Genomic DNA, 18,656 nt, shown 5'->3' with positions numbered 1-18,656 from the left:
GGCAGGGCAAACCCCGGCCACAGCTCGGGTCCTGGGAAGTCTCATGACTGCAGTGTTTTGCCGCAGGTTTCCCAGCTGCTCGTGGAGGGAGGCAGGGTGGTGGGGGCGAGAAAGAGGGAGGGGAAAGAGGAGGGAAGTAAACAGGAGACCAAAGACAGAGCCAGTTCCCTGCGTTCAGAGAACACCAGCCGCCTCCGGTCCCCGGTGGGTGGCTGTATGTGTGGAAATGAAACTGGGAGGGGAAGAGGGAGAGGGAAGAGTAGGCACGCACTGCTGGGCTGCTATCCACCCACTTCTCCTTTCCCGACCCTCCAGCCTACCCCCTCAGGGGTGGTGGTGGGGGGGGGCGGGGAACGGGAGGAAGACGGTTCGTGTGGCGCCCACCTCTAAGTACACGGAGCTGGTTCAGCTGTCGGTGAATCAGACACTGTCTCAGCAGCTTGTCACCTGAGCTCCAGAGGGGAACAGGGGGCGGCCTTGGGACTTGGGACGGGGGAGGGGTAAATGGAAGATCCAGTAGTGGCAGTGTGGATCTTGGGTTGTGGGGTGACAGCTGGGGCTGGAAAGAAAGGGTGTCTGCCTTCGAAGACCTACACACACCTCGACCCCGTCCCCAGGACACTCGGGTGTGTGTGTGTGGGGGGGGGGGGGACGAGGGCATAGGGGCATAACTTAAGGAGGAAGTGGTAGCAAGGGAGGGGATAAGAGGGTGGGAAAACAATGGGGTGCAGGGCTGGCGGGGACCGCGGGGCAGAGCACTACCCGCCGCCTCTCCGCTCGGGGTTATGCGAGGTAACGGTGAGCGGGGAGGCGGGGGGAGGCGGCGGGGGCAGCGGGCCGCGGTGTCTGGCGCTCGTTGGACAAAGAGATGATGAAACGTGAGCGCTATATTTACCAAGGGGGTGGGGAGCGAGGGGGGCGGGTAAAAAGGACAAACTGTTCCACAACAACCACAGGAAACAGCCCATCTGACTCACGGGGAGCGCCGCGCCGACCCCCTCGCAGTGTTAGCCCGGAGACAGACGCGGGGCTGGAGGGCGCGGATGCTCCCGGGATGGACGTAACCTGGGCACGAGGGCTGAGGGACAGGTTGACTTATAGAAATAAAAGCACCTTAGCTGCAAGGGTTGGAGAGTGTGGGTTGTGTTTGCCTTTTGTGAGGGAGGGGACCGCACGGAATGGAAGGAATGTTTCCTAAGCCCGTGGCCCGACCATCGCGGGGGAAATGTGCCTGCAAACTCTGCGAGCACGATTCCTGCAAAGTCATCTCCCGCACAGCCAGGCGGGCCGCCCCGCCCCGCCCGCGGGCAGCGGCACCCGCCTCCCCCTCCACCGCCGCCCCAACCTGCTCCCGGCGCCCAGAGTTGGGGGTGCGGGCTATGTTTAGAAGCTGATGTCATCCAGACACCCTACTCCGCAGTGTTCCGGGGGGGGGGGGCGCAGGGCAGGTTTTCCTCTTCCTCGTGGGCGTGGTGGACCCGGAAGATGCCTCCCTACCCGCCCCCACTCCTCAACACACAAACCGCCTCCACACCTATCTTACCCCAGAGAGTTAAAAAAAAAAAAAAAATGCAGCCCGCTAGTTATGAAACAGGATGGTGGGGGCGGTACGCTCACGCGGAGGATGCAAACCCCGGGGCCAGGATCGAGAGGGACCGACAACCTGCCCCGCCCACCCCACCCCCTCCGCCCCCCGCCCCCCGCCCCCCGCCCGAGCGCGGGGACTAACTTCAAGGTTAGCTCACGTGGGCGCGGGCGCCCGGAGCTCCTTGCACGAGTTTGGGGCGGGTTCCTCATCCCCCAATCTAGGGCAGTTTGTTCAACTGCAGTAAAGGGAGCTTGATGTTCCAGTAGGGAAGGGATTTCTGAGAACTGGGACTGTCCTTAGATGAACTCGCCTCCTCGGGCTGCTGCTGCGGTGGCCGCCTGCGGAAGACTTTTTAAAAGGGCGATGCCAGGCCGGGGCGCGCGTCTCGCCAGTGGCTGAGCGGCCCGCCAGTCTCGGTCGAACCTTGCGCCCGCCCCCGAGCGTGGGTGATTCACCCAGCTCGGCGTGGGGCTTCTCCCAGCGCGGGGGGCTGCGAGCTAAACTTATCCTCCTGCATATGCATGAACGGGTGGCCTTTCTGCTTGGCAAAGGAGAGGCCTGAAGCTGTGCGGAAGGCTGCTAAGTGGGCCGAGAGCAAAGTAGGGCGTCCTGCAAGTTTTCGCACTGGCCGCAGCCCCCTCCCTCTCCCAGCCCCTGGGTGTTAACTGTCGCTATGGCCAGGGATGTATCACCAGATAGGGCTTTACCTGATTGTATTTCAAATCCAGCCATTGTTGCAAGCCCGATCCCTTAAGTCCGCCTCCCTCCTCCCCAAACTCACCTTTTTCTCATTCCTCGGTTTACACTAAAATGAACACTGCTTTCCCCCAAATTTGCCCTGTGAGCCTAGGCGAGGTTGCTGTACACGAAGGGCCTGGGTCCAGAAAGAAGTCTGGATCCAACCCAGAGGCAGGTCTGACACGTGATCCCCTACCCCCAGCGAGCCATCTGTTCTCTTTCCTTCCCGCCTCGAGGCTGGCTGCTCTGCCCTGCACCGTCCACGCCTCCCAGTAGGAAAGTGAGAAAAGCCAAGAGTTGGCGGAACCCAGTGCCTCCGGAGTGCGATTTTAACCTAAACCTCCCTGGGCTTTGGATAGGGATGAGCCCTGGCAATAAGGATTTTAAATTAAACTCGGGGGATTAGTTCTACCCTAGCTAGTTGGGGCAACTGCGTTGGGCTCAGATGGAATAAAAGTCTCCAGGGGAGGGGCCTGGGAATGGGTTGCATTCCTATCTACCTCATTTTGGGCTTGGGCGGAAAACTTTATCTAGGAAAAATGAGGGGATTCTCTAGGCCCTTTAGGCCCTCTAGGCCACTTCCCACAAACTAGCCTGGAGAAAGAAAGACCATGAAAAGAAAGAAGAAAGTTAAGGGATTTGGATATATTTGTGCCTGCTATCCTATCAAATATTGATGTAAAGTATTCTGACCTTCACTGCCATGAAGAGCTGTTTGTATAGATGCACAGCAAATGAAGTGGTGTTGAAAGAACCCAAGTCTTGTCCAGTTTTTTCCGTAGGGATTTTTTTTTGGGGGGGGGGGAGGGACCCCTGGAATATTTGGAGTTTGGAAGGAACTATGGAGATGCATTAATTTAATCCCATCAATTAATTAACAAATAAGGAAATAGCTCTAAGAGGCTGCCTAAAGTAATACAGCTCATCTCAGGCCCAGGAGGCCATTGTTCTTGAGAACTTGGATAATAAAGCCAAGGTTTAGGAAGAATTTAGAGAGGAAAATACACATTTACAAATTAGAAACCCTGTTATAGTCTTTGAATTCTCCTACTCCTCCCAGTTGGTTTGTGTGGATTTGAAATGTTTATTTATAAAGATTAACTTGGGAGGAAAACAGACCTCATATTTATGTGGTGTAATATATATTTTACTGGTAAATTATTCATTGTAATTAGGAATGATTCATATTAATTTGGGATAATTTATTCTGCCAGAATTTTAATTAGGACAACCACATGCTGGCAAAACAGCATAAGTTGGTGTTAATAATAAAATTTATAATATGCATCCCAAAACAGTAAGAAAACCTGTTGTTGAAAATACAAGAAAAAAAAATCCCAATGTAGGAATTATTACTTGTTGTGATGTTAGGGGTGGGAGGGAAAGGTAACCTCAAAATGCAGTCCATTCTCCTTACCTGAGAACCGCCTATCATCATGGAAAGATTAACAGTGGAGTCCCAGAGGCGTCCTTTGCAACTCCCAGCCCCCATTGCCTGTAATCTGTAACCATTACACCCATTCTTATTCCTTTTGCCTACTTCCCCATGTAATCCTTGTCCTTCTACCTAATATAAGCAGCTGGTTTATGGGGAGTGGAGGGAAACAGAGCAGATTTTTGTGCATGACCTGCTGCTCTCCCTTGTTGCCTGCAATATTGGAAAATAAAACGCTCATATACAATTCAACCCTGTCTCTGCTTAAGTGGCTCAAGTAGTGACAGGCAGCCGGGACCCATTTGTTGTCCGGTTTCATATATTTTATATATGTTTTTAATTTATAAGCCTAATGACAGGGTGCCTTTTTATTTCTGTACTTCCCCATGCCTAGCTCATTGACAGAAACATAAATATCTGGGGGGAGGGTGAATGAGAGGAAAAGAAGAGAGTTATCTATAATTTTCGAATTGTTGGGTTTAAAAAGATATTCTAAATCAAGTCAAGCAGCAGTTATGTTTGCAAATGTGTGTGAGAAATTCACGTGTATGAAATCTCAGTTTTCTTTTTATTCCTTTTATAATTTTGAAATAAATGAGTTGGAAGAGCTCAGGGTTTATGTTCCATTTGAACAAAATTAAATGAAAATGAATTAAAGAGGACACGAAGTAGGGAAGGGAAAGTTTATTTTTTAAAAACTGCGATGATTGATGATTGATTTATTCAAGTTCCTGGATTGCAATCATCAAGGAAAGAGACAGATTTTCCCTCTTTTCTGGAATAGCCCCTGATTAACTCTAGGGCTGTCTGAAGATGCCCAGTGCAAGGCCAGCTGCAGTGCTAGTCAGACTGTGGAGAGATCCCTCTGGTATTTATGCTGGACCTTAACGAGGCACCAAAGGTGCAATTACTAAGTGATCATGTACCCTTGGGGACAGAATTTGTCCCAGAAAAATCATGAAGTAGGCAAATTCTCCTGGGCTTTAGTGAATTTTTTTTTTTCCTAAAATTAAGGGGATTGGAATACCAGAAACCTGAGATGGCTTCACTTTCACATGCTATGATGTATGTACCTATCTTACTATGATGGTGATGATATTCTTGGTTGACCAGCACCAGTTTCTATACTTCCTTTTCCTCTCTAGTCACCTACTGCAGTATCTTCCTCTACGACTTCAAAAGCAAAATCAAAATAAACGACACTAGTCTTCAGACTGGGACGATTCATTTGAGATCCTTCCTTTAGAGAGCAAGAACCTGGTGTTACTTTCCCAAGGGTTAACAAAAGCTAACAGCCAGTGGGAGTCATGGTTGGATCTCACTGGATCTGCATCACATAGAAGCAGGTAGCTCTCACACCCACTTAGGAAAGTGAATGTATTTTTAATCAATTGTGCTGACAGTAAGCCTTCTGCAAGAGACATTAGCCCTAGATTCTTTTCTTAGCTACCAAGATGGAAAACAACCCCATCACTCATTAAGAGGGAGAGGCAAACTGAGTTAATCAGACTCTAAGAGTCATACTAATTGTTGATCCAGTAATGCCACAATATTCAGTGGCTAAGGATCTCTGGCTGGTTACAGTTAAGAATCTGTTTAGCATAGTTAATATTTCACCAAACCAAAGAGTTCAGTTATTGTTAAGCTCAAAGAGCTAGAAATCAGGAGATCTATGATTTCAATTGAGTTCTGTCGCTATCTACCTGATAAGGTAGGCAAGCCACTTTTCTGTGTCCCCAGGCTCCACATACGTAAGGTGAGGGAAGAAAACACGCCCTAATAATCATGCAGGGGGCCTGGGGAAAGAAAACGAACTAAGAATGTGTTGTTGTTTTTTTTTAAAGTTACATAAATGAGGGATATTGTCTCCAATTATTTGAAGGTGGGTTACAACTTCAACAACAACAACAAAAAACTTATTTAGAATAAACTGCACTGGGGAAAGAAAGGAATTTGGAGGTATCACAAAAACAATGATGGGGTGCTTCCATGTAAGAATAGCCAAACAATATGAAGAGTGTGCTTTAAAACAGAACTTGGTTAGCTTGGCATTTTTAAAATTAATTAGTCATAGTTCATGTATATTGGATGGAAGGACTACTAAAATTCTTTCTAAAAGTATATTGCATAGCAAAAAGAAAAAGAATTGCTACTTTCTCGTTTGTGTTTATAGACTCATATTGCGTTTATTTATCACCCATTCCCTTCCAAACATTTCTCAATTTTACCACTAACAACGCAAAAGACAAGGATGTGTCCAGTTTCACTACAGCTCTAAGCATTCACAAGTGTGGAGCGCTTGCTTTCGGAACGCCCTTCTGATTGGCTGAGCCAATGTCAGTGACATCAACCAACTTACTTTTCATTGGAAGGCTGGTTGCTGGGACTGTAGCGTTTGCAGGAAGTCACTTAACTGTTTGCAAGCTGGAAAAGCCGCACCAGAAGTTCTCTTTGGTCACAAGAAGGGGCGCAACCGACTAGGGAACCTAGGGAATGTGAGTCCCACAGCTCCGCAAGCTGGGACGAAGCCAGGAGGCCTGGGCCGGCTCCCGGACCTAGAGGCACTCCAGAAGATGAGTGCCTGCTCCTTTCCAGCCTCCGGGCTGTTACCCTTTTAAATGCCAGCATTCGTGGCTGTAGGGGTAGCACGAGGCACCGAAACAGAACAGTCGGATTGGCCGCACGCCTCAGCTCTAGACGCACCTCTCCACCAAAAGGCCCTGCTGACTGGCAGGGGGAGAAAGTAAACAGAGTTGAATCACCCTCCCCACTGGCCAATTGCAGGGGGTTTAGATTGTGACGTGATGGGATTCTGCGAAATTGTTACTGAGCAAGAGAATGCCGAAACGGTGCGGACCGGCAAGAGCAGGGGCTCAGAAACCGTCAGGGGACTGGGGGAAAAGTGTCTCTTAGACGTGGCGCTCGGTCCGACCCTTGCCACCCGCGTCGGGGTGGTCGGGTGAATGTCCTGGGTCTTTGACTCCAGGGAGAGGCGGAGGAGGGCGTGTACCTCTCTTGCAGTTTCCTCTCCCGGCGCCTCGGGGGCGTATTCAGTCGAATAAACTTGCGGCCGCCACGTGTGGCATCTTTCCAAGGAAGCCGGCTCGGAGCGGTGGGCGCGCCCGTCGGGGGGGATCGCGCGAGCGCAGGACAGCGCGGCAGCCAGAGGCGGCGGCGCGGCGGAGCTCGGGACCGTGGCGGCTGCGTGCGGAGGCGCTGCCGGTTACGTAAAGATGAGGGGCTGAGGTCGCCTTGGCGCTCCTGCGAGTCGGAAGCGCCCTGCGCCCCCGCCCCCTTGGCCGCCGCGCCGCGTTCGTCGTCCGAGGCCAGGGCAGGGTGAGCCGAACCTCCGCAGCCACCGCCAAGTTTGACCGCGCCGCCGGGTCTGCTGTCGCCCGCACCATGTCCTCGGCCGCCTACATGGACTTCGTGGCTGCCCAGTGTCTGGTTTCCATTTCGAACCGCGCTGCGGTGCCGGAGCATGGGGGCGCTCCCGACGCCGAGCGACTGCGACTACCTGAGCGCGAGGTGACCAAGGAGCACGGCGACCCGGGGGACACCTGGAAGGATTACTGCACGCTGGTCACCATCGCCAAGAGCTTGTTGGACCTGAACAAGTACCGACCCATCCAGACCCCCTCGGTGTGTAGCGACAGTCTGGAGAGTCCGGATGAGGATATGGGATCCGATAGCGACGTGACCACCGAATCTGGGTCGAGTCCTTCCCACAGCCCGGAGGAGAGACAGGATCCTGGCAGCGCGCCCAGCCCGCTCTCCCTCCTCCACCCTGGAGTGGCTGCGAAGGGGAAACACGCCTCCGAAAAGAGGCACAAGTGCCCCTACAGTGGCTGTGGGAAAGTCTATGGAAAATCCTCCCATCTCAAAGCCCATTACAGAGTGCATACAGGTTAGCGGCGTCTCCCTCTCCCACCGACCTCTGGGGTTGGTTAACCTTTGGCCTGGTAGCGTTCCCGGGCGTTAAGGACACCACACTTAGCCTAAAGGGTGCAAACATTTTGGATAAGATGCTGTTTAACTCTTTAAATCGTTGAGCCGTGTAGACACGGGAAGCTCACTCTCCTTGTTCCCAGCCTCTGGGAGCCCCGGAGAGCGTTAAACTGGCGGGCCGAGTGAGTGCTGGGTGCTAGCCCCGGTGCCTGGCTTCGCGGGAAGTGGTGCTGCCCCGCCCCCAGGACTCCCGCACCCGGCGATGTTGGGGCCACCCTCCTTGAGCAGAGGCTGGCGGGGGTGGGGGTGGAGGTGGAGGTGGAGGTGGGGGCGAGCCAAATGGCGTACCTTTTATTTGATTCTCTTGTGGGATTGCAGGGAAGTGGCCAAAAACCTGGGAGGAGCGGCACTCTTTACATGGATGGAACCTTTTAAGGATGACTAAGGACTCATTTAGCTGTATGCCTGCTACTTTTCAGGGATTGCCAAGGTGGTTTTAAATTTGGCCAAGAGTCCCCAGAGAGGTTTAAAATAACACTGCTTCAGGCAGCAGAGGAGTTTGATCGAGTAATGGTTGGTGGGTTAACTTCATGACTAGTTAGCTTCTTTAATGAGGGAGATTTCAGAGCTGATTTCCTCCCTCTGCCCTCCCCCCTCCTCCACATGACTTAAGTTCACCCTCCACCCTGAACCCAGCAGTTAGGGAGGAGGAGGTGTGGTCCTTGCTGGAGGTCATGGCTGGGTAATGACTGTTGAAACGTTCTGGAGGCCCCAAGGAATGGTCTCTTCGAGGGAGAGCAAAGGGCAGGGCTGGGCGGACGAATGTGGCTAAAAAGACATCTTGCGGGATAAAATGGGCTTTGGAGACGGGGGTCAGCCAATTCTGTTGGGTCTGTTGAACATACTGAGAAAGTTGGGAAGCGTTGACACTTGGCCATGCTGCCTCACCATCTGTAGTAAGGTTGCTTTCCAGCTGCTATTCTGACAAGGAAGCACAGGGCTGGGTCTTCCCAGGGAGCGCCTTTCCCCTCTGTCCTATGACACCACTTTTAGAAGGTTGTCATTTTTGTGTTATTTTTGGCACTTTTACGATAAGGCGGGGCCCCGGGGCCTGTGGTTTTTAAAATGATAATTGGTTGATTTTGTTTTGTTTTGCTCTTTAAAGGAAAGGCTGCATATCTGTATCTCCTATTTTATTTCCTTTGGAAAATGCTTCTTGTGGAGGTGGCTGCTGGCACTGGAGTAAAACAGTTTCCTTCGTGGTTAATGCAAAATCGGGTTCTGTTCGGGGCTGTCATCTAGGTTGCCATAAAACAGCACATTTTAAAGTTCGTGTCTGTATGGCTGTTGACAGACACGTGCCTGAATTGGGGGATGTGACCTTTAATGTGGCTTGCCAGGGGTGAAAATGGGGTGTATTAAAGGAGGGTGTTACCAACAGCTGTTAGGCGGGCCTGGCTGTGTCAGCCATGTTCCCGGAGTTTGGTTGTTCACATGGACACCCACTGCCACCTTGAGCAAAGGCACGTTCTCCTTCAGGGAGCTGCCCAGTTGTGCAGCTGGGGAGGCCTGCAGTGCTTCTGTGGGCGCTAACCTGAGTCTCCTGACACAGGAAAAAAAGACTCCCAACATTCCGGACCATTCGGCTGAGTGATTTTTCTCAGGCATTTCTAGAAATGGCTGCTTATGTGTGCGTGCATGCGTGGTGCTCTTTAATTCTCCATAAGGCAAGTCAGCTCAGCTGTTTCAGGAGAACCTTTCACACAGTCAAGAGTGGAGAACGAAGTGAAATGTTAGTCCTGTTTTAAATGCTACACTCAAGTCTTTTGAAACTAGCGATATGGTGATTGCAGGTGTCTTGTTTATGTTCTGGGGCTCTGTAATACTAGGACATGGTAGAACAAAACCTCAGCGTCTAAATATTGTCAGAGGGTACTCCTGCTGAAAAAAAAAAAAAAAAAGGCTACTTTTAAATAAGAGACCTGTAGGAGTTTCCTGCATTCCCAAGTTTCAGATGCAGCTTCCTATTAGATTGTCATTGGGGTGAGGTAAGGAGCTCCCTGATGTTCCTACTGCTGGTATTACTAGTAAATCCAGAAGGTGGATGGGAGATACGGTTGGAATGTCTGCATTCTGTGAAGATTGTAAGAGCTAAAATTCCAGCCACACCCCCTGCTCCGTGTGGCCCAGCCACAATCCCTTAGGCTGCTCGCTCACTTCCTATAGACTAGAGCCTCCTACTGCTTGCTGCCACTTCCATAGAACCAGAGGCTTAGAAGTTGAGTCATTTAGATAAAATTGCATTTAATTCAGTACAGCTATAGCGTCCTAGGAGAAAAGATGCTTTTGAGGTAGGCTGAGCTGCGCTCTGATTTGTCCTGTGGTTTCCCAGTTGTGAGACCTTAAGCAAGTTACTGGATTTCAGAGTTTGCAAGGCCTGCGGCTGAATTTGCTTTGCATATCTGTTTGCCTTGGCCAGCACATGGTTTAAGGAACTTAATTAGTTACCAGTATCTAAAAATCAGAGGATTTCAGCACAAATCCAGATTTCTGGCTTCTCTGGAAAAATCGAACGATCTGGCAATACTGGGTCTGAATTCCTGCTTAGCAACAATTGGCTTGAGCTGATCTTTTTGTGGGGCAGGACCCCTTGTTTTAATCATTTACATCTTCTCTGTTGGCATTTAAGTGTGCAACCTCTGCTTTATTCGAGCCTCAGTTTCTTATTCTACAAAACAGGGCAGTATCACTGAACTAAACGGTTCTTGTGCAAAGATAAGATAATATCGATAAAGCACTTAATAGGATTCCACACACAGTAGTCCCTCAAGAAATGCTGGGTCTTCCAGTTTGTGTGATTAGAGGTCTTCAAGATTAGGAAACAGGATAAAGTTTTTTTTAAATTGTTAGCTTACATTTTCTAATACTATGCTTAGTTTGTTTTTCTTCAGCCTCTAGATCAGATACCTTCTCAGGTGATGTACCTCTAAAGGTTAAGCAGTAGATCCATGGTTAATCTGAAAAAAAAGTACAACAAATACACTCCTTTTCCAGACATTTTAGGCACTTTGTAATGTTTCATGTGAACAATTAGACATGTTGGAGTACTTTGCCTGAAAACATATCGAGCACATTATCTGAAAATGCAACCAGTGTTTAGTTGATCCTGGCACACCACCACAGATTCACACCCAGGTCACTCCCCCCCCCCTCACAGTCCACACACACACACACACACACACACACTCACTCCCCAACCTCCCAGCATACACCCCAAACTAACCTCCACAAACATCCACTCAAACACACTTACCTCCCATACCTACTCCTTGTACCTGTGTCCCTTCAACCCTCCCACGAGCACTTAAAAAGTTTACCCCATCTTGGCTGAGTGGCTCAGTTCTTTGGAGTGTCATTCCATACACCAAAGTTGGTGGTTTGATTCCTGGTCAGGGCAAATGCCTAAGTTTTGGGTTTGATCCCTGATCGGTGTGTTTATGGGAGGCAACTGATGCATGTTTCTCTCTCACATCAATATTTCTCTCTCATTCCTCTCTCTCTAAAATCAATTTAAAAAACCAATCCACCCAGCCCTGGACAGTGTGTTCAGTGGTTAGTGCACAGGCAGGCACACTGAAAGGTTGTGGGTTTGATTTCTGGTCAAGGGCAGTACCTGGGTTGCAGGTCAATCCCCAGCCTGGTTGGGGCAGCCATCAATGCCTCTCACATTGATTATTTCACCATCTCTCTCTGTCTCTTTCTCCCTCTCCCTCCCTTCCACTCTTTAAAAATCAATGGGAAAATATCCTCAGGTGAGGATTTTAAGAAAACGTTATCCCATTTCCTGACATTGCGGTCACCCTGTACATAGAATATACGTATGTTGGGGGTGGGGAGTATCTTTGGGGGGGAATACAAATTCCAGGTCAAAAGTCATCAGAACTGCCTGATGTGGAGTCACCGTAGGCTGACATCTCAATGATAGAAACCTTAGGCCTTATTTCCATGCTAGCTGCAATTTTACTCTCTTTGGTGGGACTTAAGTCATCTGTCCTCTATTGGTGACAACAGGTTAAGCTTGATAACACTGTTTACAGGATTCTGAAAATTGGAAAGCCCCAAATCCCAGCCATCACACTCCAGTTCTGCAGAAAAAAATTTTTTAAACTTTTTTTTTTTTTTTTAAGTAGGGCAGAAGGAAGTTTATGTGCAACAAGGAGAGACGAGCTGTAAACACCCCAAGAGTGGCTGCTTCTGTTTCTCCTTAACGCTGTTTGAACATTTCCCTGCAATATTTAGACTATCTGGCTGAAGGGACCTGAATACCCCCCACTGTGGCAGTTATCTGCCAATATGGGAAATAGATTTTCTGGCCTCTCTAGGAATGTCCAACTCTAACTCCGCTGGGATGTTTTTCCCCTGAGACTAAAGTTTTTAGATTTTGCTTCTATATGCCAGGCTTGCTCTATACCTCTTGTACTCTTCTCCCTTAATTACTGCCAAAACCTTTAGAGTCAATGGCTTGGTTCAGGAGAATCTAGTGCCATCAAAGGTGTGAGAAGGACCCACTTAACACTGCCCACAAGCAGGGGTTCGGGAACAGGGCCAGGTCTTACTGTGGCCACAGCCCTAGGCTAGGAGCCTTATCTCAGAAGTAGGCTACAGGCAGCCCATTAACTAGCCCCCAACCAGTCTTGACCACCTTCTCTTCTCAGGAGACATTCTCCCTGTCCCATCCCTCTTTACAGAGGACTTCCTAAAGTGACCTGGAATGATATTTCATAGTCTGACATACTTCATCCAAGAAAGATTTACAACTAAGCCTGGGTGGGGCTTATACAGATAGGTTTTTGTTTGTTTGTTTGTTAATCCTCACCCGAGGATATTTTTCCATTGATTTTTAGAGAGATTGGAAGGTAGGGGGAGAGACAGACAGGGAGAGAAACATCGATGTGAGAGAGATTCATTAATTGGTTGCTTCCCTCACCTGCCCTGACCAGGGCTGGGGATTGAGCCTGCAACTGAGGTCTGTGGCTGGAATCGAACCCAGGACCCTTCAGTCTGTGGCCCGACGCTCTACTCACACTGAGCAAAACTGGCCAGGGCTACAGATAGTTTTTCTACCTTTTTTTTTTTTTTATTTTCTCTCCCTTAAGGAGACTTTAGACACTTTTCCCCATAATTGTTCTCCCCCCACTACATTTTAGTATATTGTAGAGCCATCAATATACTGTGCCCCTTTAGAGGGCCACAAACCGCTGTAATGGCCGAGATTTTTTTCACCTGCCAAAGATCTAATTTTTGGCCCCTTCGGGGCAATAACACCCCTCCCACACACACACACACAGTCTCATGTATCCATGTAGGAAAAAATAAAAATCTACATTCGAGGAGAGAGCAAAGGGCTGCAGCTGGCCTCTAGCTGCACAGGATGATGGTTTCTAAGGACGGCAAGGATGTCCTAAGGCGATTGCTCTTGGTTTTCCAACAAGAGGTTAAAATTCCCTTGATTCCAAGGAAAGAAGGCCCAGCCCGCTGTTGGAATCTCACTCAGGGGAAGAAGGACTGCTGGGTAAGGACAGAGGTGGGAGGGACCAGCTGCTGCTTGGCCTCACTCCCCCTGTCCATCATCTGCCATTTAGCTGCCCAGGGAAGAGAAAGTGGGGTTGCCTAGAAAAGCTTCAGCTGCTGGCAGGATTGCTGTTTCACAACAGAAAATACAAGTGGAGTAGAATTACAGAGAAAAAAACATTGTTTTCCTTGATTTTCCTCTCAAATCTTCTGTGAGTGGGGAGAAGAGAGTGGGAAGGGGTGCAAGTGGGGCCCAGGTTGGGGAGGGAGATACCAGAGTGAATATTTTTTGATGTTTTGATGGTAACACTCCATTACTTTCAGAGGCAAAGATGTCACCTGAAGGAAATGAATTCTTAGACTCTGAACATGAGGGTCAGATTTACGTTCCTGTCTCAATTGTTGACGCTTATCCAGTGAACATCTGTGAGAAATTCCCAGACTGAACTTCCCAGGGAGAAACATTATAGGACATACTGGGAAAGTGGCTGGCAATGGTCTTCCTTAGTAAGTTCATTGAGAACAAAAGTGGGTGGATGATTTCCCAGTACTTACTTTCAGTAGCCCCTAAAACAACTTGACATGCCCTGGTTAGAGTAGGCTTTCCAACCCACCCATGTGATTTTGAAAGCCTTGTGATCATTAGCATTCTTGATTTAAAACAAAACAAAACACCACAGCATCATAATTTTAATTAGTCTTGACTTCCAAATTTTCTGGGTTCCTCTACCCGCCTTGGCTGTTCTCAGGCTTGGAGGAAAAGCTTGCAGCATTCCAGGCCTTTGCTGCTTAAATCCTCCCCCACATCCGACCCTCCCACCTTTTCCTAATGTTTCTCCAGCAGGCCCAGCTCCCACTGTAGAGCGTAAATTAGTGCCTAGTAATGGTACAAAGGCACTTTCTGTTTCTATGCAACAACACGCAAAAAGGAGGGGCAAAAGGCAGAAGAAGAAAAACACCCCACAGACAGTTAAAAAGGAAAAGGAATGGGATCCTCTGCTGTGGTCTCTGAGCAATCCTGCCTCTCACTCCTCCCCACATCTGATGGCAAGTTAGTCACAGGCCTTGGCCTGACTGAGAGCACTTGGTGGCAGCAGTTGTCGGTATCAAAAGAATAGAATTTGGAGGTTGGAATTGACCTTGAGAGGTCATCACATCCATCATCTTGTCTCTAAAAAAGCACATGCCCACCCTCTCAGATAGATGGGGATTGTTCTGGTTAATCATTTCAAGGGCCCTGGATGGTTTGGTAGTGCGCCCCCAGGGTTCAGAAGCTGACTCTGCCTTGACCAGCATGTGACTTTGGACATAGCACTGACTAGCCCTGAGCCCCAGTGTCCTCAGTAGCACAGTGAGGGCCCCAGGCCACTCCGAAGGGCGGAGCTAAAGGCCCGAGTTAGGCCCATGTGGAGATGAATTCTTTGCAGCTCTTTGATTTGAATGCTTTCCCACCATGGTCTCCTGAGGATTTCAGTTTGTGGTAAACTTTTTTGTTGTTGTTTAATTTAACCTTGGTTTAAAGATCTGCTTTGAATTAACCAAATTAACTGAGTAAAAGGGCAGCAGTGGAGTCAGCGCTGGACCTCTGCCCTTTTATTATGTATTATATACTCTGTGAAACCGCCCACAGCCTAGCGCCTGAGATTTCCTACTCCTCCCTTCCTGGAGCCCTCCTGAAACTAATACCTTTTTGGTGCCTTATGGACCAGAGTAAACATTTGTTTTAGCCAGGCCTCAAGCAGTCCCCTCAGCAAATAATAGGACTAACATTATTCATAGAGAAGGCCTTCCCCACGAGAGGAGTAAGGTGCATCCATTTTTTATGCCTGGGATATTCCAAGGCATTTATTTCCATCGGTGCATACAGCCCACCTTTATGAAGGTGTGCCCGCAGGCTTCCCTTTCAGTCTCAGTTTGTCATGACCTGTGTTAGCTTTTGGAATCCTGAGGTGAGAATTGATTATCTGGATCTGGAACCTAAAGGTTCTAGAGCTGCAAGAACCAGTTAGCTCTCCATCTAAGCCCAGGGCCTTGGAATGTTTTTCTTTTAATGAAATTGAGAATGATCACAAATTTGAACAGGAGAATGGAATTCATCCCTGATGGACCCTTTTTTAAAAAGTGAGGACAGCCTCAGATAGTTTGGCTCAGTGGATGGAGCATTGACCAGCGGAATGAAGGGTCCCGGGCTCCATTCTGGTCCAGGGCATGTGGTTGCAGGCTCCATCCCAGGGCACATGTGGGAGGCAACCCAGTCGATGTGTCTCTCTGACATCGGTGTTTCTCTCTCTGTCTCTTCCCCTACCTTCCACTCTAAGAATCAATGGAAAGATGAGGATTAATAATAAAAAAAAATTGAGGACATTATTTAAATAGATTAAAATAAAGAGATGGGAGCTTAAGTCATACAAAATTAATGACAAGGATCTGAAATGCAGGCATTAGTAGTATTTGAATTAAACAAACTTTGAACATTTTTCAGTGTTTGAAAACCACAAAGCGAGTCTCTGTGGTTTTGGAAGTGAGTACCTCCTGGAACAGCTGACTTGAACCAAAGTGGGAACCAGTGGGGCAGACAGGGGCACAGAAATCCTGCCTGAGAATTATAGACATTTCAGACCTGGAAGAAACCTTACTTTGTTCAAAAAGAAAAAGGGGAAAAAAGGACTCACATCTCTCCCTTCCAAGGATCCAGCTTTGGTGAGAGAGAGGCAGTCCGAAAAGAAGAGTGAAGCCTGTGATGAAGAGACCAGGCCCCTTGAAGGAACTTGAGGAGAGGCCTTTAGTTCCTGCAGGAAGAGCAGTTAGAGCAGTGGTCCCCACCCTTTCTTTGGCCATGCCCCACCTAAGCATGTCTAAAATCCTGATGCCCCCCTGTGACACACAATTCTTATTATTCAAATAGTAAACTCCTGTTCATGTGGAAGAAGCCTAAAAGGCCATTAACTTGGTCTAAACAATCTTCCAAAGAACCTGACATCCGTGAAAGAGAAAAATGAAAGAACGAAAGGACAGTTGAAGTACTGAGGAAGAAATCACCAAGAAATTGTTAAACAAATAATATGAAGTGATGGGAAAAACAGCAAATAAAGTTTCAAAACACAATAGAGAACTGAAATATATAAATAAGTCACAATATATATTTATATACTGAATATGAGGCCCCTAGAACCATAAGAAATGTAAAAAATTCACTGTTAATAATTCATTCTCGAATTACCCCCCTTAAAAATCAAATTGCCCCCCTGTGGGGCGTGTGTCCCACATTGGGAACCACTGGGTCAGAGCATGGGCTTTCCGGTCCCTCCAAGAATCTTGTGTTCAAATCCTGCCTCTGCCACTCTAATGATGAAAACTTTTTGAGCCTCAGTTTTCCCATCTGTAAAATGGAGCTCAGTTCATTTTATAATTGGGTTTGTTATAAGACTTAATTCAAATGAGTTATTTAAAGCATTTAGAACAGTGTCCCCATTCACTGAATATTATAATTTAAAAAAAATAACATGTGTTGCTCAGAAAGCCCTTGTTTCTAGAATTTTTGTTTAAAATTCCAGATTAATCCAGTAGCAGCTCATTTATTTAAATACTATTTATTTATTGAGTGACTATTACATATGAAGAGCTGTGTTAGATATTGATAGCTGGCACTGTGAATGTTGTGAATGAATAATAGTAATTAATAACAACAGTAATAAGGTAAATTATTAATATTAGTAGTAGTAATATTAATAGTAATAATAGTACTAATAACAGTAACATCCACCATTTATTATATGTCAAGTTCCAAACCAAATGGTTGACATATATTGTCACATTTAAACTCCCCGAAGTTCTATGAGATAGGAAGGTACTCTTATTCTCATTTTATAGGAGGAATTAGACTTGGAGTTAGTTAACTTAGCCCAAGGTTACTCTGGAACTTTCCTAGTATGTTTCTAGGTGGTTGGAGTCGTGCGTGTGTGGCGGTTGACCTGGACCTCCTGGGTTTCAGCCAGTGGGAAGAGACCCTGAGTTTTGCATGGCTCTCTTGGAGTTGTCCCTAAAGCTACCATTCTTTAGCTCTCTGCTCTTGGGCTCTAACTCTGGCTTGTGGTTAGTTCTTATGAACCTTAGAAATCTCGGTAAAAATCTCGGACTTGGATCAAATCTGTCCTATCTTTTCCAATAGTTACCCAGAATCTACTTCCTTCCCGTTGAAAAAGACCCTAGTTCTGGGCGCATAGCTGTCTTAGTCAGGATCCTTGGTTGTAAGCAACAGACTCCAGTCTTGGACTGGCTTAATAAAGAGTAGAACTTTATTGGTTCAGATTACCAACACACCTGGGGTAGCTCTAGTTACAGGTGTCTCTGGATACAGGTACTCAGTGTCTGTCTCTCTCCCCGGCTCAGCTTTGCTGTTTTGCTTTGGCTTCATTCAGGGCCAGGCTGTCGCTGAATGGCAGTAAGATGGCCGACTGCAGTTCCAGACCCCCATCCTCTCAATTCAGACAGTTCCCCTTTCCTAACGATCCCAGCAAAGTCCCAGGCTTCCCACTCCATACCTGCGTTAGACGTTGTGCCTTTCTCTGAACTCAATCACCGTGGCATGGATGTGTCACATGCAATGCCTGGGGTTTTGGGGTCACCTCCGGAGTTGCACCGACTCAGAGTGAGGAAGGTGTGGTTTCTAAAAGGAAATTTGAGGTGTGTTGTTTATTACCCCAAAGAGGCAATGGATGCCAGACAAAACCAACAACCAGTCACTCTATCTGCCCACTTAGAATTACAAGCAGGATGTCCCAAAGAGCAGATTTTGACCAAATGAGAGACAGATTAGAATGACATTTTCTCTCCATATTTTTCTTCCCTTTGAAGAGAAAGGGCTCTGACCTGTCTCTGGAGTTCAGCCTCAAGTTGGGCCACCAGTGCTGGGCTGAATCGTCTTAGTAAACACAGAGGATTTCAACATGTATGTCTTGTGCTCAGGCTCATAACTGTAGACCTACTTCAGTGGGTTCTGGAAGCCAGTACCCGAAGCCTCCCCAGGAGCAAGTATAACAGCAGCCGTGTGATCAGTAGTGCCATTCACTTGGCCTTAATTCCAATCGTCTGTCCCCCTCTGTGCTAATAGATAAAGGCCACATCTTTATAAAGATGAGCTGTTTATTTGGCAAAGCCCACTGGGATTCAGAAATCTATTTAGTTGTGCGTAATGCCCAACAAAAACACCATAATAAATCATAAGGGGCACAAATTAGATCTTCAAAAACACATCAAAATGACTTAAATCCCCGTGCTGCCATAATTCTACAGCAGTTTTGTACCATTGCCGTTTCAACGAAAACAAGCAGCGTGACAACCAGACAGCTGGCTTTCCCTCTTTCGAGTTGCAAATCA

General features: G+C 47.8%; 1 protein-coding gene across 1 annotated transcript in view; it reads left to right on the top strand.

Moving 5' to 3' along the window:
• Positions 1 to 4,769: 4,769 nt before the first annotated feature.
• Positions 4,770 to 18,656, top strand: part of KLF9 (KLF transcription factor 9) — a 28,975-nt gene continuing 15,088 nt past the window's right edge. Inside the window, exon 1 of the mRNA XM_080667734.1 lies at positions 4,770 to 7,668. Within this exon, the coding sequence (XP_080523860.1) occupies positions 7,164 to 7,668 (505 nt within the window). The 5' untranslated portion in view covers positions 4,770 to 7,163. The remainder of the gene's footprint in view (positions 7,669 to 18,656) is intronic.

Source organism: Plecotus auritus (genome assembly GCF_963455305.1).
Source record: "Plecotus auritus genome assembly, chromosome: 5".
Lineage (NCBI taxonomy): Eukaryota > Metazoa > Chordata > Mammalia > Chiroptera > Vespertilionidae > Plecotus > Plecotus auritus.
Note: the sequence above shows the minus strand (reverse complement) of the source record. Positions and strands in the feature narration are given on the sequence as shown.